We start from the raw sequence: 23,426 nt of genomic DNA, 5'->3' as shown, positions 1-23,426 counted from the left end.
CAAGCAACTCTTTAGTAAATCTCGATGTCAGTGTGTTTATTTTCCTCCCTTTTCTGTTCCTTTCACTTTTACGCTCTCTCTCTCTCTCTCTCTCTCTCCCCCTCTCTCTCCAGTCTGTCTCTGTGGTCATGACGTCACGCGGTCCTCCTCCCTCCAGTCTCCAAATATCCCTGGAGGAGGAAAATTCTTCAGACCGTAGAGAGGGGGCACACAGGGAACCAGAGGCCAGAGGAGGGACCCAAAAACAGAAATCAAACAGAGACAGATCTCCGTCTTCTTCTTCCTCTGTAGTTTTCTCTCCTCTGGTGTTTTGTAGTCATGCTGGACACGCTCACCTTCCTCCTGCAGAAGCTCTTCCTCCTCGCCCACATCAAGCTTTCCAGCCTTCTGCCTCCTCCGGGCAAAGAGTGCGGAGACCCGCCGCTCACCAGGCGCTGTGACCGGGATGAACCTCCTGCGCAGCCCGCCGGAGCTCCTCAGAAGTTCCAGCGGGGAGACCTGCTGGAGGTCCCGCGGACTCTCTTCATCCACTTCGGCATCTACCTGGGCGACAACCGGGTGGCGCACCTCATCCCGGACATCCTGCCAGTGGTGACCGCCGACAGCCGGCAGATCCAGGAGATGGTGACCAACAAGCGGCTCGTGCTCGGGGTGCTCGCTAAGCGCGCCAGCATCCGGGTGGACTCGGTGGAGGACTTCGCGTACGGATCCGGGATCCTGCTCAACGCCATGGACCGGGCAGTGGGCCGGAGTCCGCTGTCCGGAGAGGAGGTGGCCCGGCGGGCGGAGCGGCTGGTCGGCGCCGTGTCCTACAGCCTGCTGTGGAACAACTGCGAGCACTTCGTCACCTTCTGCCGCTACGGCACGGCGCAGAGCCTGCAGACCGACAAGGTGAGAATCCGGCACCGGGTGGCGCTTTTTACGCGTGCTTTAACAGTTTTTACGCGCAGGGCTGCAGGCGGATGCTTTGATGTAGGTCTTGCGCGCGTAAGTTAAATCGATCTAAGGTTCTTCCTGGTTTCTACTTTTCACACTGATGCACTTTCAGCATTTTCACACTAGCCACGCAGAGTGACAGCAGTTTGTTGTGGTGCAGAGCGCCGCAGACAGATGGCGTTTCTTCATAACAGCAAATCTTTAGCTGTTCTTGCGCGGTTTAAACGTCATAATGGAGACATAATCTAAACCAAGAAGCAGCATATATTCAATCTGAAGACGTTAAATATAAATTTGCATTAGTGGAACATTCATTTACTTTGCATCTAAACTTCCTGCAAGTTGCCTTTGTGTTTCCCACCTGCTATAATCACATTTATTACACACAATAATTTAAACTCATCTCGGTGTATCTGAAGGTGCAGAACTTTTTATTCTGGTTTAGTGAAGCGACCCCAACACGTGCGTTTTTACGCACCCTTGAGCTTTAACAAAGGGTGGCCTGCTGCAGTGTGTCGGATCGTGCAGCCTCGGAAACTGCAGAAAGACCGGTCTGTTCTGGATTAGGCTGTAATTGTAGTCTGTTCGCGGGCTGCTGTCGAGATCTGTGAAGGTGTGTCTATTTTCTGCATCAGGTCTGAAAGGGAGTGCTTTCCTGTGGGGGAGGTTTGGGGGAGAATAGCGAACCGTTTGTGGAAGTAGAGAAATTAAAATGGATCATAGCCTGCGCATGACCCCATGCAGGAAACCACAGATCTGATTGCTGCTTTTATAAAAGTGTCCCATGTCTTAAGATATCTGTTTTACAGAAACCTAAAATAAAAAAAACTATTACAGATGTTCTACAAGCAGATTTGGTGTTGAACTAAGATTTACTTTACTCGATTATCTCCATTTTCTGCTGCTTTATACTTCTTATCCACTACTTATCAGTACTTTGTACTGTACTACAGTTACCTGAAAGATATTATTACTACTAACTTTTCAGATTAAGATTGTGTATAAAACCATATGATGGGCTTGCAAAATACAGATTTGAGTAAAGATCAGTTCTTTACTTAACAGTGAATGTTAGAGTGAGCCCTAACGTTGATGCATCAGTATTAACAATGTAATAATGTCAGAGGGAATACTTTAAGTAGGCTACATTTAGCTGATAATACTAATGTACTTATGGAGTAATTTTTACATAGTTGTGATGATTCTTTGACTTGAGTAAATGATCTGTTTACTTCTTCCACCGTCTTATTGCTCAGGTGTAAAAGATTACAATTTAAAAGGAGGGTCAAATTCTGTACTCAGCTTGAAGCTGGGAGTGTTTCAGCCTGTGAGACTGTTTTTAAACAAGAGGAAAATCTGGGCCTCTCCTCGGAAAAGTCCAGAGAGAGAACAAGAGCTGCATTCAGACCGGAGCCCCCTGCCAGGAACCAAAACCGCAGCAGCAAGTCAGAGTCAATCCCGACTGATGATGATGAAGGAGGGCACTGAGCCCCGGTTTGTGTCTCTCATCTGTCAGCATACATTCAGACGTAACCATCAGTTTCTCTAGAAGATAATTAACCGGTGATGTTTGAAAAAGCCAGAAGGCTGTTTAAAAGGGGGTTTCCAGACTCTTCAAAGACTTTTAACCATCTGGATGAAAAAATAATCCGTCCACTGAATAATAAAAAAAGACCTTTGACCCGTTTCCCAAGTTAAGACTTTGGTAGCCGGTGGGCTGCCATCTTTGTCTTGGTTTTTAAGCAGACGCACAGCTTGGGAAATGGTATTAAATGTTTTTTTTTTATCACTCAGCAGACAGTTTTTTTCCTCATCCAGGTGGTTCAAAGACTCTTTGGCGATTCTGTAAATAGCTGACAACAATGTCATCTAAATTGCCGTTGCCGTCTTGTTTTGTAGATGCTCAGCAACAAGTAAAAGCATTGTGTGTCCTGTGGCTGCTTCACAATCAAAGCCAAGCCATGTTCATCCAGTACCTTTAATGTGAAGCAGCAGCAGCAGAAGGAAGTGTTGTGTTAGCGTTAGCAGAAAACTCAACCCAGCTCTGATACAGCTGCAGGAGAGGAAAAAGTGAGGCTGATATCAAATTACAAACAGTAACACTGGATTACACATAGTTTCCTGTCAAACCCTCATTCGTCTGTAGGTCATTTGAACCCAGCAAAGCATTGGCGGACTACCACTAATTGTATGGAGAGATAATCCCAGAATGTAATATATTGAACGGCAATTGCACAAAAAAAGCAAAGTCGAACATTTTCCTAAAAATACATTTTGCTAATTTGTCATCCATCTTTTATCTCAGCAGCCTTCAGTTGTTCTTGCAGGAGTCAGCACAACTCAGGGTCACAGTTCAACTAATTTAAAGTTGGCCAGACTTCATGAACTAGTTTATTTCAAGTACAGTAATGCAGATTATATATTTGTACCTGTGATAAAATTACATTTTAAGACAGACCATCGGCAAGAAAGAACCACAGTTGGGCGTTTGACTCTAACTTAGTGTGCGGACGTCTTTCTGAGTGTAGGAACGTGGGGGATGTGAGGGGGGCGTGTGGCCCGTTTGTCCACTCAGACTCTGTGGCTCACCCTCCTGCTGCAGAGAGAGCTTCCCCTCATCGAGTTTCACTTCCTGTAACTGCTAACCTAAACATTTGACCTGCCTGCAGTCCAGGAGCCAAGTCTGCTTCTTACAGGTTCATTAAAAAAGGTTGGGGGCGGGGGGGGGGGGCAACGTGAGCTCTTACAGGGGCCTCAGGGGGGCCCAAAGTAAAATAAAGAACAGGTCAATTATATTCTTGATGCTTTTACAAGAAGTTAGCTCAGTGAGAGAAGGGAATGTTTGGAAAAGCACAAAGAGAAATCTGCATAAGTAAGCGGTCCTTCCCCCCCGGAGCATTCGACCATATCACATGGTCTTCATCAGCGGAGTGTAGTGGCTCATTTCAGCACTTTAAGTACTTCTTGTTTGTGTTAGCTTAAAGGTTAAGCATTAGAGCTCCTACCTTTGAAAACGAGGTGTACCTAAAGCTGGATGAGAGGTAGCCCATCAATATTGATGATTTGTATAATTGTTTAAGTTGTTTATCAAGCGAAATTACAATCAAAAATCTAATCTGTTTTTCTTTCAAATTAACAATTTAAATGTTTCTCCTCTTGCAGTTCTGTGAGTGGCTGAAGTCGCTGATCCAGGACCAGCGTAACATTGTCCTGACGGCGCTGCTGGGACTCCTGTCCATGGTGTGTTTGGGTATATCCTCCTGCACCGCCCTGCCCACCCTCCTCATCCCCTTCACGCTATGGATGTGCAGCTAGAAGCTCGGCGTCAGCGTTTGAGACTCACCGCTGGCTCAATTCAGGCTGGGCCGCCATGTTGGAAGATCGAAAGACAGGAAGTAGTTATCGCACTACATTTTATTGTTAATATCGCAATAGTGACTGAACCTAAACACTCTTGTTGTAGTTTAGAACGAACAGAAGAAGATCAGCGTAGTTAGGGTGAGCGACATTAGCAACCAGGACTGAACCAATAAAAAGAAATACATTAAAATGGCAGAAAAGACAAAAAATCACCTAGTCCCACCCACAAGGTGGTGAGCACTTAGAAACAACTTTAAAACAGTGAAAGGTGTTTTTTAAACTTTAAAATACGGTGTTAAAGAGACCAAAGATCATGTAATAAGCTGCAGGTTTTGTTTTGAAGGAGTCATTTTAGGAAATAACCTTTGTCGTCTTCCAGTATGGCGGCTTGTCACTCGTAATCATTTCACCAACATCACATGACACGTCTGGAAACCGCAGAGTCGGAGTGACCAGTTTAAAAGTGTTGCTTCAGATGGATTCGTTATAGTATTTCACTTTCACATAATGTGAGCTGTCTTTTAATAAAGACACAGGTAAAAGCATCACAGTCCTGATTGGCTGTCCAATCTGTCCAATCAGGCCAGTTTATGTCATTTAAAGCTTCTGTTAGACAAACAGGCGGCGGTACTGGGAGAGCAAAGTCTGGTGTTATTCTATATTTACTTGCAGAAATACTGAGAACATCTTGTTTTTGAACCAGAGTATATATGAATGAGACGTTTCAGGTCTCTGACAAATAAATTAATGAACTTTTATTTACCCAGCAGTTCACATTGCAGTCCTGCGAAAGCCTCTTATTTCTAAAAAAAAATCAACTCTTAAACGACTTCCTTAAAAGGAAAGAAAACCTGCTTTTTTTTTGTAGTTTATTTGGAGAAAATTTTAAACTTTTCTTGGCTCTTCAAGGAGCCCGAAACTAAGGTTGACTCACCAGCTTTTTCCAGAGCTTTTAACTGCATCCCGCGTCCTTGAAAGCCCTGGAAAAACTACTGTTTCCAAGGTCTAGAATGAACACCCTACACCTTTTAACATATTTACACTGAGAAACTCTGACTCTGTGGCGGCCATCTTGACGGTACTAAAGCACACGGGACACATCCAGAATATCTCTGTATAGCCCATCTGCACTGTGAAGCTCTTCTGTAAATATCTGTAGATATCCTTTCACAACCTGATTGTTCTCTAACAGTCACAAACTTTTGTACAGAATTTATTTTTATGACTCTGTAACACTTTATACTCTGTTTTATATGTAAATAAAGGAAGTGGAATTACGAAGGACTTGTTGAATTCTGTGACTCTGAGAAGTTTAAATTGAGGCAATAATATAAGTCGTCATCAGTGAAGAGGAGCAACAGCTAACGCTAAATTTTGGTCTTTGTATTGAAATTCAACTTTTGTTTGGTCCTCTCAGTAATTTTCTGGTAAATCAAACCATTTATTTGTCTGAACTGGACCTTCAGTTTGACAATTTTAATTAAATGCAGCATTTGGCATTAAAATCAGTAGGTTTCTTTAGAAATTGAAAAGGTTACAAACAGAAGAATCCTAAAAGAACTCTGATATTTACAGTTTATTTTAATTATTTGATAAATAATAAAGCAATAAATAAGTGAAATTTTAATTCTTTTTCAGCAACATCTTATTGGTTATAGCCTAATAATACACACGGATTATAACCCTCTACTGATGCACACATGATGGTTTTTCATAAAGTGACAGTTTCATCCTATTTATTTGAGGGATTAAGTCTGATAATGTATCAATTATTAAAATGGTCACTCCTCCACCGAGGGAGTGTAGTGTTGCCTCAGGGCCACGTTGTGCTGTAAAGGGCAGTAAAATACCAAGGAGACTGTTCCAAAATATTAATAAACATTAATTTGTGTTTATATAGCTCTTGTTCAGAACATTGTGCAGCAAGCACAGTTTTAGTCATTGTTTTGTAGCAGATTGTGCAGAAAGTACATCAAACTAACAACAATGCTTCTTTAGAGATTTAAACATGCAAAAGATTGAACACCCCCCCCCCCCCCCCCCCCCCAGGATAATTAAGGATAAGTAGTATTGTGAAATTTCACATTTTTATTCCATATATTTTCCATGTAAAGATAATTAATTTAGAATTACGTGTTCACTGGAGGTTATTTTGTAAAGCGAATTACATATCTGTAAAAATTACTTCATAAAATTTATTAAATATAATTATAATATATTTTAAATTATATTTTGTGCTCCACAATAATCTCTTGTTGAAGTTTCTTAGATGTAAAGTCACATTTCAGGACAGTTGAAAGGGTCTTACTCATGGAAATATTTAGTACAGTCCTCCTGTACATCTGTGACCTTCATCTCCCTCTACTGGCAGACTCTAGGAATTACAACAGCATGAACAGCAAGCCGTGTCCTGCACAGAGTACATTCACAGTGCAGAGCAGTGACCTGGCACAGAAACATCTTGTGAAATCAGAAACAAAAAACCCACTAAATTCTCTTTTTGATTTAAACTTCTTTAGAATTTTCTGTCTTTGGACACCCAGAGGTCAGAGGTCATGTCTCGAGTATGTTTTAGGACACACAGAAACACTGCTTTGAATTATAATTCAGTCTCAAATGTTTTTTTTTCTGCAAAAGAAAGTGGTTCCTCCCTGGTGAAAAAACGTTTAACAGCTGGTCACAGTCCACTCTCTGTGTTTGGGACCTGGAGGCTTCAAGTCTCGACCTCACATGTGTGAGTTTGATACTGGAATGTGATTGGCTCCAAACTAGTTGTGATGTCATAAACCCTGCAGGAAGGTGAGCTCAGAGAAACTCTCCTCCTTCAGCAGATTAATATGAAAACAAATGCAGTGGAGGAACAAAAAAAAAGGACTTTCATACTGAAGTAGTGAGTGTACTTTATACTCCGCAATACGTAGGCTATAAAAGTCTGAAATGCTGTGTTCACCTTGTCCTTATCCGTCTCATAATCCTTTTCCCTCTCTGTGCTGCTGTTGAGAAACACAGTGTGAACTTAATTGAGAAATGGTCACAGTGAAGTTGCTTAATTGTAATAATCCTCAGCTCTCTATTGTTCAGAGCTTTACGCGATTCAGCAAAACTCTGAGAAAGTCTTAGCTGCCTCCCTGAGCTCTGGCTGCTTGTGAATGTGTACGTGACAATAAAGTACCTTTACCTTGCAGTCCTACTTTCACCACTCTGCAAGATGCACTTCATTTGAGCTGCTTGTACTTACTTAAACTGCATTACATTCTAGAGGAAAAACATCAAACTATTTTACTCCACTATGTGTATTTGATAACTTCAGTTACTTTAGATTATTAAGACTAAATATTATCAACATGTAAGTTATGATGTACTGTGTTATTGATTAAGCCACCCAGTAATTAAATAAAAAGTAAATTAGCTTCACTTTTACCAGCTGCAACACCAAAGTGATGAAGACATAAATGCATCACTAATTATATCCAATAATATAAAATATGTAATTCAGAAATGAGCCATTCTGCATTATGAGTACTTTTTCTTTGGCAGCCTGCTTTAAAGTATATTTTAATGTCGGTACTTTTTAAATTTTTACTTAAAAGCAGGACTTCTACTTGTGATAGAAAGTATTTGCACTGTAATGCTGCTTTTTCACTAATTGTGCAGGAATTCACCTCCACCTCTGCCATGACGTCATTATCCTGAGCAGGTGTGTTTTAAACAATATTCACTTTGAGAAATGCTGCTCGTTCACTATATTTGTTGCTAACTCTCTGCTAAAACTGTTGCTTTTCTATCAAGACCTTCAGCTGGTGCGGACTAAAGCTACACAGCTCTGATCCCGGACCAGCCGTGGCAGCATTAACTAATCCCTCCCAGCCAGAGAATAAAAACCACCCGGTGACGGCTTCGCTTTCCTTCTCTCGCCATGTTTCCCCTGCAGCTGCTCGCTCTGCTCTTCATCTCCACGCAGAGACACGATGTGAAGGACAAGAAGAGGCCGGCGGAAGAAGAGGAGGCAGATGGAGAGACAGTGGGGAGGACAGACAGGAAGTGCGAGCTGAAGCTCCAGAGGGGAGACCTGCTGGAGGTTCCCAGGACTCTGTTCACACACTTTGGGATTTACCTGGGGGGAGGCAGGTGAGTCTGAAGCTTCAGTGATGCTGATGTTATTACTACCCACAAGTCATCCTCAGAAAGGACATTTAAATGTATTTTGAGCTCAAATTTGAGTCATGCTGATCCAAATCGCTGCCTGCCTTTCTTTCTGTTTCTCCTCATCCCTCTTCTTCCTCTTCCTCTTGATTCCTTTCCTTTCCTTCTCCCCAGAGTAGCTCATTTCATCCCCGACATCATGCCCGTCGTCTCCAGTGACCAGACTCAAATCAAACAGATGGTCACCAACAGCAGGCTCCTCCTGGGTACTGGCCAAGGTACCAAAACATCCCGTCTGCTCATCCCAGGATCTGCTCTGTGAGGCATGATCTTATCTTAGCAGTTCCAGTTTGACATTTTCTTTGGGTCGAGATCTTCAGAAGGTGTTTACAGCTATTTAGCCGAAACGGCACCAGCTGAGTTTGTGGGGATGTGAGAGTGTTCAGTGCAGCAGCTCCACTGTGCTTTGTTAGGCTGGTGAGACAAATGCATTTATACAGACATTTCTTTTGTGCAACACAAACGGTGTCGAAAGTGGTGGAAGAAGAACGCAGATCCTTTAATGTAGCAGCAGAAAGAATCAAAAGTAAATGAACTCACTGTGCTGAAGAGTTACTAATCTTTACAGTAAATCTTCTGTGACAACCGAACAAACTCCATCTGCTGAAGGAGACAGTGAGATGTGGTTTACAGCTAAGAGGGCCTTGAGTTATCCCAAGTTAGTTGGGGGGATTTTGTGGCTTCAGATCATCTGCAGAACAAGGGGAAGGAAAGTGGGAAAGAAATAAGTAAGAGCTGAGAGGACAGAGGGAAGGAAGGAAGACTGACTCCCAGGGAAGAACTAAAAGAAGCGAAGAAGCAGGGAGGAACATGAACTCCAGCTGAAACAGAAATCTAGTGGAACAAATAGAACAATATTTACCTCCTCCATCTTAAATGAATAGAAGAAAAGTAGAAAGTTTTCAAAATCCAGTAAAGTAGCGGAACCTCTGGTCTATGGCCGCAGGTACCAAGCATCAATACATCAAGTATAAATGTGTGTTCTCCTCAGTGTGGCAGTGTGAGGGTGGACTCAGTGGAGGACTTCGCCTACGGATCACAGATACTCGTCAACACCATGGACAAGGTGATGGAGGTTTTCCCTTAGAGATGCTCAAACCAGGTGCAGGTGGTGCTTTGCTGTTGCTGCTGTTACTCCAGTAAATATGTGTAGTCAAGTAAAAGTAAAAGTGAAGTAAAATTAGAAAAACAATAATGTTCACTAGAGGTAAAGACCTGCATGGCAACTCTTACTGTACTTAAGTAAAAGTACTGAAGTACTAACAAAAAATACTTGTAAGACTTTTAAAAAGTCATATTGCAGAATGATCCTTTTAGATTTCATTAATACCAGTGTATTATTGTGCAAGTCATTGCTGTAGCTGCTCAAGTTGGAGATGATTTACAGCCTTTGGTAGTTTGATGTATAGATGTAGAGTAGCAGTGGTGCTGCAGTAGTGATGGAGTAGGAGTAGCGGTAGTACGGCAGTAACAGCAGCTAACTAACTGTCCTCTCCTGCGTCCAGGTGTGCAGCCGAGCGGCGCTGCAGGGGATGAGGTGGCCAGGCGGGCGGAGAAGCTGCAGGGCCACGTGCCCTACAGCCTGCTGTGGTACAACTGTGAACACTTCGTCATGTACTGTCGCTATGGCACCGCCATGAGCTTCCAGACGTTTCAGGTGACACTGCACAACAAACAGTAATACACTGTATATACACCGAGTAATATTCTGTACATACACCGAGTAATAATGTATATACACCGAGTAATATTCTGTATATACACCGAGTAATATAATGTATATACACCGAGTAATATTCTGTATATACACCGAGTAATATTCTGTATATACACCGAGTAATATTCTGTATATACACCGAGTAATATAATGTATATACACCGAGTAATATAATGTATATACACCGAGTAATATAATGTATATACACAGAGTAATATTCTGTATATACACAGAGTAATATTCTGTATATACAGAGTAAAACACTGTATATACACCGAGTAATATTCTGTATATACACCGAGTAATATAATGTATACACCGAGTAATATAATGTATATACACAGAGTAATATTCTGTATATACACCGAGTAATATTCTGTATATACACCGAGTAATATAATGTATATACACAGAGTAATATTCTGTATATACACAGAGTAATATTCTGTATATACACAGAGTATAATGTATATACACAGAGTAAAACACTGTATATACACAGAGTAATACACTGTATATACACAGAGTAATATAATGTATATACACAGAGTAATATTCTGTATATACACCGAGTAATATAATGTATATACACAGAGTAATATTCTGTATATACACAGAGTAATATTCTGTATATACACAGAGTAATAAAATGTATACACAGAGTAATACACTGTATATACACAGAGTAATATAATGTATATACACAGAGTAATATTCTGTATATACACAGAGTAATATATGTATATACACAGAGTATATTCTGTATATACACAGAGTAATACACTGTATATACACAGAGTAATATGCACAGAGTACTATAATGTATATACACAGAGTACTATAATGTATATACACAGAGTAATATAATGTATATACACAGAGTAATACACTGTATATACACAGAGTAATATTCTGTATATACACAGAGTAATACACTGTATATACACAGAGTAATACACTGTATATACACAGAGTAATATGCACAGAGTACTATAATGTATATACACAGAGTAATATAATGTATATACACGGAGTAATATAATGTATATACACAGAGTAATATTCTGTATATACACAGAGTAATATTCTGTATATACACAGAGTAATATAATGTATATACACAGAGTAAAACACTGTATATACAGAGTAATACACTGTATATACACAGAGTAATATAATGTATATACACAGAGTAATATTCTGTATATACACCGAGTATATAATGTATATACACAGAGTAATATTCTGTATATACACAGAGTAAAACACTGTATATACACAGAGTAATATAATGTATATACACAGAGTAAAACACTGTATATACACAGAGTAATACACTGTATATACACAGAGTAATATGCACAGAGTACTATAATGTATATACACGAGTACTATAATGTATATACACAGAGTAATATAATGTATATACACAGAGTAATATTCTGTATATACACAGAGTAATATAATGTATATACACAGAGTAATATTCTGTATATACACAGAGTAAAACACTGTATATACACAGAGTAATACACTGTATATACACAGAGTAATATAATGTATATACAGAGTAATATTCTGTATATACACCGAGTAATATTCTGTATATACACAGAGTAAAACACTGTATATACACAGAGTAATACACTGTATATACACAGAGTAATATAATGTATATACACAGAGTAATATTCTGTATATACACAGAGTAATATAATGTATATACACAGAGTAATATTCTGTATATACACCGAGTAATATTCTGTACATACACCGAGTAATATAATGTATACAACCGAGTAATATTCTGTATATACACCGAGTAATAATGTATATACACCGAGTAATATTCTGTATATACACCGAGTAATATTCTGTATATACATCGAGTAATATTCTGTATATACACCGAGTAATATAATGTATATACACCGAGTAATATAATGTATATACACCGAGTAATATAATGTATATACACAGAGTAATATTCTGATATACACAGAGTAATATTCTGTATATACACAGAGTAAAACACTGTATATACACCGAGTAATATCTGTATATACACCGAGTAATATAATGTATATACACCGAGTAAATAATGATATACACCGAGTAATATAATGTATACACAGAGTAATATTCTGTATATACACCGAGTAATATTCTGTATACACCGAGTAATATAATGTATATACACAGAGTAATATTCTGTATATACACAGAGTAATATTCTGTATATACACAGAGTAATATAATGTATATACACAGAGTAAACACTGTATATACACAGAGTAATACACTGTATATACACAGAGTAATATAATGTATATACACAGAGTAATATTCTGTATATACACAGAGTAATATAATGTATATACACAGAGTAATATTCTGTATATACACCGAGTAATATAATGTATATACACCGAGTAATATAATGTATATACACAGAGTAAACACTGTATATACACAGAGTAATACACTGTATATACACAGAGTAATATGCACAGAGTACTATAATGTATATACACAGAGTACTATAATGTATATACACAGAGTAATATAATGTATATACACCGAGTAATATTCTGTATATACACCGAGTAATATTCTGTATATACATCGAGTAATATTCTGTATATACACCGAGTAATATAATGTATATACACCGAGTAATATAATGTATATACACCGAGTAATATAATGTATATACACAGAGTAATATTCTGTATATACACAGAGTAATATTCTGTATATACACAGAGTAAAACACTGTATATACACCGAGTAATATTCTGTATACACCGAGTAATATAATGTATATACACCGAGTATATAATGTATACACAGAGTAATATTCTGTATATACACCGAGTAATATTCTGTATATACACCGAGTAATATAATGTATACACAGAGTAATATTCTGTATATACACAGAGTAATATTCTGTATATACACAGAGTAATAATGTATATACACAGAGTAAAACACTGTATATACACAGAGTAATACACTGTATATACACAGAGTAATATAATGTATACACAGAGTAATATTCTGTATATACACCGAGTAATATAATGTATATACACAGAGTAATATTCTGTATATACACAGAGTAATATTCTGTATATACACAGAGTAATAAAAGTATATACACAGAGTAATACACTGTATATACACAGAGTAATATAATGTATATACACAGAGTAATATTCTGTATATACACAGAGTAATATAATGTATATACACAGAGTAATATTCTGTATATACACAGAGTAATACACTGTATATACACAGAGTAATATGCACAGAGTACTATAATGTATATACACAGAGTACTATAATGTATATACACAGAGTAATATAATGTATATACACAGAGTAATACACTGTATATACACAGAGTAATATTCTGTATATACACAGAGTAATACACTGTATATACACAGAGTAATACACTGTATATACACAGAGTAATATGCACAGAGTACTATAATGTATATACACAGAGTAATATAATGTATATACACGGAGTAATATAATGTATATACACAGAGTAATATTCTGTATATACACAGAGTAATATTCTGTATATACACAGAGTAATATAATGTATATACACAGAGTAAAACACTGTATATACACAGAGTAATACACTGTATATACACAGAGTAATATAATGTATATACACAGAGTAATATTCTGTATATACCGAGTAATATAATGTATATACACAGAGTAATATTCTGTATATACACAGAGTAAAACACTGTATATACACAGAGTAATATAATGTATATACACAGAGTAAAACACTGTATATACACAGAGTAATACACTGTATATACACAGAGTAATATGCACAGAGTACTATAATGTATATACACAGAGTACTATAATGTATATACACAGAGTAAATAATGTATATACACAGAGTAATATTCTGTATATACACAGAGTAATATAATGTATATACACAGAGTAATATTCTGTATATACACAGAGTAAAACACTGTATATACACAGAGTAATACACTGTATATACACAGAGTAATATAATGTATATACACAGAGTAATATTCTGTATATACACCGAGTAATATAATGTATATACACAGAGTAATATTCTGTATATACACAGAGTAATATTCTGTATACACAGAGTAAAACACTGTATATACACAGAGTAATACACTGTATATACACAGAGTAATATAATGTATACACAGAGTAATATTCTGTATATACACAGAATAATATATGTATATACACAGAGTAATATTCTGTATATACACAGAGTAATACACTGTATAACACCGAGTAATATTCTGTACATACACCGAGTAATATAATGTATATACACCGAGTAATATTCTGTATATACACCGAGTAATATAATGTATATACACCGAGTAATATTCTGTATATACACCGAGTAATATTCTGTATATACATCGAGTAATATTCTGTATATACACCGAGTAATATAATGTATATACACCGAGTAATATAATGTATATACACCGAGTAATATAATGTATACACAGAGTAATATTCTGTATATACACAGAGTAATATTCTGTATATACACAGAGTAAAACACTGTATATACACCGAGTAATATCTGTATATACACCGAGTAATATAATGTATATACACCGAGTAATATAATGTATATACACCGAGTAATATAATGTATATACACAGAGTAATATTCTGTATATACACCGAGTAATATTCTGTATATACACCGAGTAATATAATGTATATACACCGAGTAATATAATGTATATACACAGAGTAAAACACTGTATATACACAGAGTAATACACTGTATATACACAGAGTAATATGCACAGAGTACTATAATGTATATACACAGAGTACTATAATGTATATACACAGAGTAATATAATGTATATACACCGAGTAATATTCTGTATATACACCGAGTAATATTCTGTATATACATCGAGTAATATTCTGTATATACACCGAGTAATATAATGTATATACACCGAGTAATATAATGTATATACACCGAGTAATATAATGTATACACAGAGTAATATTCTGTATATACACAGAGTAATATTCTGTATATACACAGAGTAAAACACTGTATATACACCGAGTAATATTCTGTATATACACCGAGTAATATAATGTATATACACCGAGTATATAATGTATATACACAGAGTAATATTCTGTATATACACCGAGTAATATTCTGTATATACACCGAGTAATATAATGTATATACACAGAGTAATATTCTGTATATACACAGAGTAATATTCTGTATATACACAGAGTAATATAATGTATATACACAGAGTAAAACACTGTATATACACAGAGTAATACACTGTATATACACAGAGTAATATAATGTATATACACAGAGTAATATTCTGTATATACACCGAGTAATATAATGTATATACACAGAGTAATATTCTGTATACACAGAGTAATATTCTGTATATACACAGAGTAATAAAATGTATATACACAGAGTAATACACTGTATATACACAGAGTAATATAATGTATATACACAGAGTAATATTCTGTATATACACAGAGTAATATAATGTATATACACAGAGTAATATTCTGTATATACACAGAGTAATACACTGTATATACACAGAGTAATATGCACAGAGTACTATAATGTATATACACAGAGTACTATAATGTATATACACAGAGTAATATAATGTATATACACAGAGTAATACACTGTATATACACAGAGTAATATTCTGTATATACACAGAGTAATACACTGTATATACACAGAGTAATACACTGTATATACACAGAGTAATATGCACAGAGTACTATAATGTATATACACAGAGTAATATAATGTATATACACGGAGTAATATAATGTATATACACAGAGTAATATTCTGTATATACACAGAGTAATATTCTGTATATACACAGAGTAATATAATGTATATACACAGAGTAAAACACTGTATATACACAGAGTAATACACTGTATATACACAGAGTAATATAATGTATATACACAGAGTAATATTCTGTATATACACCGAGTAATATAATGTATATACACAGAGTAATATTCTGTATATACACAGAGTAAAACACTGTATATACACAGAGTAATATAATGTATACACAGAGTAAAACACTGTATATACACAGAGTAATACACTGTATATACACAGAGTAATATGCACAGAGTACTATAATGTATATACACAGAGTACTATAATGTATATACACAGAGTAATATAATGTATATACACAGAGTAATATTCTGTATATACACAGAGTAATATAATGTATATACACAGAGTAATATTCTGTATATACACAGAGTAAAACACTGTATATACACAGAGTAATACACTGTATATACACAGAGTAATATAATGTATATACACAGAGTAATATTCTGTATATACACCGAGTAATATAATGTATATACACAGAGTAATATTCTGTATATACACAGAGTAATATTCTGTATATACACAGAGTAAAACACTGTATATACACAGAGTAATACACTGTATATACACAGAGTAATATAATGTATACACAGAGTAATATTCTGTATATACACAGAGTAATATAATGTATATACACAGAGTAATATTCTGTATACACAGAGTAATACACTGTATATACACCGAGTAATATTCTGTACATACACCGAGTAATATAATGTATATACACCGAGTAATATTCTGTATATACACCGAGTAATATAATGTATATACACCGAGTAATATTCTGTATATACACCGAGTAATATTCTGTATATACATCGAGTAATATTCTGTATATACACCGAGTAATATAATGTATATACACCGAGTAATATAATGTATATACACCGAGTAATATAATGTATATACACAGAGTAATATTCTGTATATACACAGAGTAATATTCTGTATATACACAGAGTAAAACACTGTATATACACCGAGTAATATTCTGTATATACACCGAGTAATATAATGTATATACACCGAGTAATATAATGTATATACACCGAGTAATATAATGTATATACACAGAGTAATATTCTGTATACACCGAGTAATATTCTGTATACACCGAGTAATATAATGTATATACACAGAGTAATATTCTGTATACACAGAGTAATATTCTGTATATACACAGAGTAATATAATGTATATACACAGAGTAAAACACTGTATATACACAGAGTAATACACTGTATATACACAGAGTAATATAATGTATATACACAGAGTAATATTCTGTATATACACAGAGTAATATAATGTATATACACAGAGTAATATTCTGTATATACACAGAGTAAAACACTGTATATACACAGAGTAATATAATGTATATACACAGAGTAAAACACTGTATATACACAGAGTAATACACTGTATATACACAGAGTAATATGCACAGAGTACTATAATGTATATACACAGAGTACTATAATGTATATACACAGAGTAATATAATGTATATACACAGAGTAATATTCTGTATATACACAGAGTAAAACACTGTATATACACAGAGTAATACACTGTATATACACAGAGTAATATAATGTATATACACAGAGTAATATTCTGTATATACACCGAGTAATATAATGTATATACACAGAGTAATATTCTGTATATACACAGAGTAATATTCTGTATATACACAGAGTAAAACACTGTATATACACAGAGTAATACACTGTATATACACAGAGTAATATAATGTATATACACAGAGTAATATTCTGTATATACACAGAGTAATAATGTATATACACAGAGTAATATTCTGTATATACACAGAGTAATACACTGTATATACACAGAGTAATATGCACAGAGTACTATAATGTATATACACAGAGTACTATAATGTATATACACAGAGTAATATAATGTATATACACAGAGTAATACACTGTATACACAGAGTAATATAATGTATATACACAGAGTAATATTCTGTATATACACAGAGTAATATAATGTATATACACAGAGTAATATTCTGTATATACACAGAGTAATACACTGTATATACACAGAGTAATACACTGTATATACACAGAGTAATATGCACAGAGTACTATAATGTATATACACAGAGTAATATAATGTATATACACGGAGTAAATAATGTATATACACAGAGTAATATTCTGTATATACACAGAGTAATATTCTGTATATACACAGAGTAATATAATGTATATACACAGAGTAAAACACTGTATATACACAGAGTAATACACTGTATATACACAGAGTAATATAATGTATATACACAGAGTAATATTCTGTATATACACCGAGTAATATAATGTATATACACAGAGTAAAACACTGTATATACACAGAGTAATATAATGTATATACACAGAGTAAAACACTGTATATACACAGAGTAATACACTGTATATACACAGAGTAATATGCACAGAGTACTATAATGTATATACACAGAGTACTATAATGTATATACACAGAGTAATATAATGTATATACACAGAGTAATATTCTGTATATACACAGAGTAATATAATGTATATACACAGAGTAATATTCTGTATATACACAGAGTAAAACACTGTATACACAGAGTAATACACTGTATATACACAGAGTAATATAATGTATATACACAGAGTAATATTCTGTATATACACCGAGTAATATAATGTATATACACAGAGTAATATTCTGTATATACACAGAGTAATATTCTGTATATACACAGAGTAAAACACTGTATATACACAGAGTAATACACTGTATATACACAGAGTAATATAATGTATATACACAGAGTAATATTCTGTATACACAGAGTAATATAATGTATATACACAGAGTAATATTCTGTATATACACAGAGTAATACACTGTATATACACAGAGTAATATGCACAGAGTACTATAATGTATATACACAGAGTACTATAATGTATATACACAGAGTAATATAATGTATATACACAGAGTAATATTCTGTATATACACAGAGTAATATAATGTATATACACAGAGTAATATTCTGTATATACACAGAGTAATACACTGTATATACACAGAGTAATATGCACAGAGTACTATAATGTATATACACAGAGTAATATAATGTATATACACGGAGTAATATAATGTATATACACAGAGTAATATTCTGTATATACACAGAGTAATATTCTGTATATACACAGAGTAATATAATGTATATACACAGAGTAAAACACTGTATATACACAGAGTAATACACTGTATATACACAGAGTAATATAATGTATATACACAGAGTAATATTCTGTATATACACCGAGTAATATAATGTATATACACAGAGTAATATTCTGTATATACACAGAGTAATATTCTGTATATACACAGAGTAAAACACTGTATATACACAGAGTAATACACTGTATATACACAGAGTAATATAATGTATATACACAGAGTAATATTCTGTATATACACAGAGTAATATAATGTATATACACAGAGTAATATTCTGTATATACACAGAGTAATACACTGTATATACACAGAGTAATATGCACAGAGTACTATAATGTATATACACAGAGTACTATAATGTATATACACAGAGTAATATAATGTATATACACAGAGTAATACACTGTATATACACAGAGTAATATAATGTATATACACAGAGTAATATTCTGTATATACACAGAGTAATATAATGTATATACACAGAGTAATATTCTGTATATACACAGAGTAATACACTGTATATACACAGAGTAATACACTGTATATACACAGAGTAATATGCACAGAGTACTATAATGTATATACACAGAGTAATATAATGTATATACACAGAGTAATATTCTGTATATACACAGAGTAAAACACTGTATATACACAGAGTAATATGCACAGAATACTATAATGTATATACACAGAGTACTATAATGTATATACACAGAGTGATATAATGTATATACACAGAGTGATATACTCTAGATACACAGAGTAATAAAATGTATATACACTGAGTAATATAATGTATATACACAGAGTAATATACTGTATATACACAGAGTGATATAATGTATATAGACAGAGTAATACAATGTATACACAGAGTGATATACTCTAGATACACAGAGTAATAAAATGTATATACACAGAGTAATACACTGTATATACACAGAATAATATAATGTATATACTCAGAGTAATATAATGTATACACAGAGTGATATACTGTAGATACACAGTAGTACTGTAGCTGCTGCAGATTAATGCTGATCCCAGATCAGACCTGCCTCCATTGTAACCGGGTTAAGCCTCCCTGTTGCAGCAACAGTCACCTCAATGAACGCTCTGTTGTTTCTGTGCGTACTTACTTCCCACCACTGAGCGTCTCTAGGTGTGTGAGTTGGGAAATTTCTTTCAGACCATCTTTATACTGCTGCTTGCATCGTATAACAGCACAGCGACACTATTTACCACTATTTTAGGCAGCGTCAACACACGTTGAACACACAGAATCCACTGATAAGTGCAGAGGAAATAGGCATCTCATAAATGATTCTCCAAGAGTAACAGAAGATTTACAGTGATTGAAGTCATGAGTCGTTCAGATAGCAGCAGAATAAGATATTAACAGTGTAGCTGATCCTTTATTGATCCCTGAGAGAAAATTCAAGTTGATTACTGATAATACTGATGTAGGAACTGAAGCTCACTCTGAACGTTACAGCAAGACAGTGTACTGACTCCATCTAGTGGTTCTATGCTTTTAACTGTAAACTCTGTAATGGAGTTACAGTTCTTTCTGATGGCTTAGGCACATTTTTTGAATCTATGGGCTGCTTTTGCAAAACTCTGCACACAAAACCATATAAACAAAAACACCATACATCTCTTGCAAAACTCTTTATACTAAATAGAGTTTTTGCACCAACCATCTTTGAACAAGCACACAAAGCCGCTTCACACTGATTAATGAAAACACTTTGTCTGTGTGTAGGAGAAATCAGTTTGCAGAAAAGTGTTGTCATGCATGTATTACAGTTAAACACACAAACACACAGGTGTCCAAATGTCTAATGTATAGATATAGACTGAACACAACACACTATCAATAAATAAAAGTCCAAATGCTCTGTAATTCTCAAATAAAATGTCAGCAGAAGAATGTACTTCTACTCCACCTCAGAGGGAAATATTGTACTTTTTACTTCACCACATTTATTTGACAGCTTCAGTTACTTTCAAAATATATATGATGTTACCAAACTAACAGTTTCTACAAGAGCAGCTGAAACTATTAGTTGATTGACAGAAATCTAATTGGTCGCTATTTTGACGACCTTTTTCAAATTCTTTTTCTCGTGTCAGCAACCCCTGACTTTTTTTTCTCACTCCCCCTCTCTTCTTCTTCTTCTTCTTCTCCTCCTCTTCATCAGTTCTGTAAGACGGTGAGGAAGCTGTTGCTGAGTCGGCGTGTTGCCAAGGTGTCGGCGGTGCTGGCGGCGTGCCTGCTCCTCTACCTGGGAGCTGTGACCACCTGCTCCGTTCTGCTGGCCGTCCAGCTGCCCTTCCTCATCTGGATGGCCTCGTAAAACACAAACACACACACACACACACACACACACACACACACTCACTGGCCACTAGTGCCGGGTTGGATCCCCTTTTACCTTCAGAACTGCCTTAAATCTTTGTGACATACTTTCAACAAGGTGTTGGAAACATTTCTCAGAGACTTTGGTCCATATTAACATGATAGCATCACGCAGTTGCTGCAGATTTGTCGGCTGCACATCCATGATGAGAATCTCCCGTTCCTGCACATCCCAAAGGTGCTCTGTTGGATTGAGGTCTGGTGACTGCAGAGGCCACTGGAGTTCAGTCACCTCATTGTCATGTTCAAGAAACCAGTTTGAGATGATTTGAGCTTTGTGACATGGTGCTTTATCCTGCTGGAAGTAGCCATCAGAAGATGGTACACTGTGGGATGTTGCGTTTAAACAATGCTCAATTGGTACTAAGGCGCCCAAAGTGTGCCAAGAAAATATCCCCAACACCATTACACCACCACCATCAGCCTGAACCGTTGATAAAAGGCAGGATGGATCCATGCTTTCATGTGTTTAGGCCAAATTGTGACCATCTGAATGTAGCACCAGGCAACTCATCAGTTTTGGTGAGCCTGTGTGAATTATAGCCTCATTTTCCTGTTCATAGCTGACAGGAGCAGCATAGACCATCTGCGTCACGGTTTGACGTGTTGTGCGTTTTGAGATGGTATCCTGCGCACCTTGGTTTTAACAAGTGGTTATTTGAGTCACTGGATGTTTTCTCTTTTTCTGGCCATTCTCTGTAAACTCTAGAGATGGCTGTGGGCTAAAATCCCAGCAGATCAGCAGTTTCTGAAATACTCAGACCAGCCCGTCTGGCACCAACGACAGTGCCACATTCAAAGTCACTTAAATCCACTTTCTTCCCCATTCTGATGCTCGGTTTGAACTTCAGCAAGTTGTCTTGACCACGTCTACCTGCCTAAATGCATTGAGTTGTTGCCATGTGATTGGCTGATTAGCTATCTGTGTTAACGAGCGATTGAACATGTGTACCTAATAAAGTGGGCGGTGAGTGTAGATAACATACTGTATGACACCAGGAGAGTGAATAAAACTCGGGATGCATCTGGAAATGTCAAGTACACACGAGAATGATAAAAATGTAAAATGATGACTTGAGTCTAATAAATATAATATTTTTGGTTGATAATCCTGAGTTTGTTGTATTTTCTGGTTAATGGAGTATCCTGCGCAACTATTGTTATATGTGATATTTAAAATTATTTGTAAAGCACTTTTAATCATCAAAAAGAAACATGCACATATTAACTAGCTTATACATCTTGAATCATAACTCAGTTTTTATTCTATACTGCTGTGTGGACTTAACACTTACAAAACTATAACAACTTCCATTTATATACTGCAAAAAAAAAAAATACTGAGGAATTGTCAGGAAGGCCAATTACAATTAATGTTCTTATTATAGTGAATTAGTGTTAAACACTTTCACAACTGTATGGTCAATTTATTGCAACTGTGTTTAAGTGACTAAAAACCTAAATCAAAATTAAACTATGTAGGTAGATAGAGGGTGTTGTAT

At 35.5% G+C, this 23,426-nt stretch overlaps 1 protein-coding gene across 2 annotated transcripts; it reads left to right on the top strand.

Annotated features, from left to right (window-relative positions):
• The first annotated feature begins 205 nt into the window (after positions 1-205).
• On the top strand, positions 206-21,862 carry LOC119911806 (lecithin retinol acyltransferase-like). 2 transcript variants are annotated; one of them, XM_038730747.1, is made up of 3 exons: positions 206-771; positions 10,037-10,156; positions 21,707-21,862. In XM_038730747.1, the coding sequence occupies exons 1-3, from the start codon at positions 319-321 to the stop codon at positions 21,860-21,862; spliced, it is 729 nt and encodes a 242-aa protein (XP_038586675.1). In that variant the 5' UTR covers positions 206-318. The 2 variants fall into 2 exon arrangements, with proteins under 2 accessions (XP_038586675.1, XP_038586674.1); XM_038730746.1 differs by lacking the exons at positions 10,037-10,156; positions 21,707-21,862 and adding an exon at positions 4,099-5,518 and having other exon boundaries at positions 206-891.
• Positions 21,863-23,426: the final 1,564 nt, after the last annotated feature.

Source organism: Micropterus salmoides, unplaced genomic scaffold (assembly GCF_014851395.1).
Source record: "Micropterus salmoides isolate LMB-PRFRI ecotype aquatic unplaced genomic scaffold, ASM1485139v1 Ms_hic_scaffold_2, whole genome shotgun sequence".
Taxonomy (NCBI): Eukaryota; Metazoa; Chordata; class Actinopteri; order Centrarchiformes; family Centrarchidae; genus Micropterus; species Micropterus salmoides.
The sequence above is the reverse complement of the archived record's forward strand: the minus strand, read 5'-3'. Positions and strand labels throughout refer to the sequence as shown.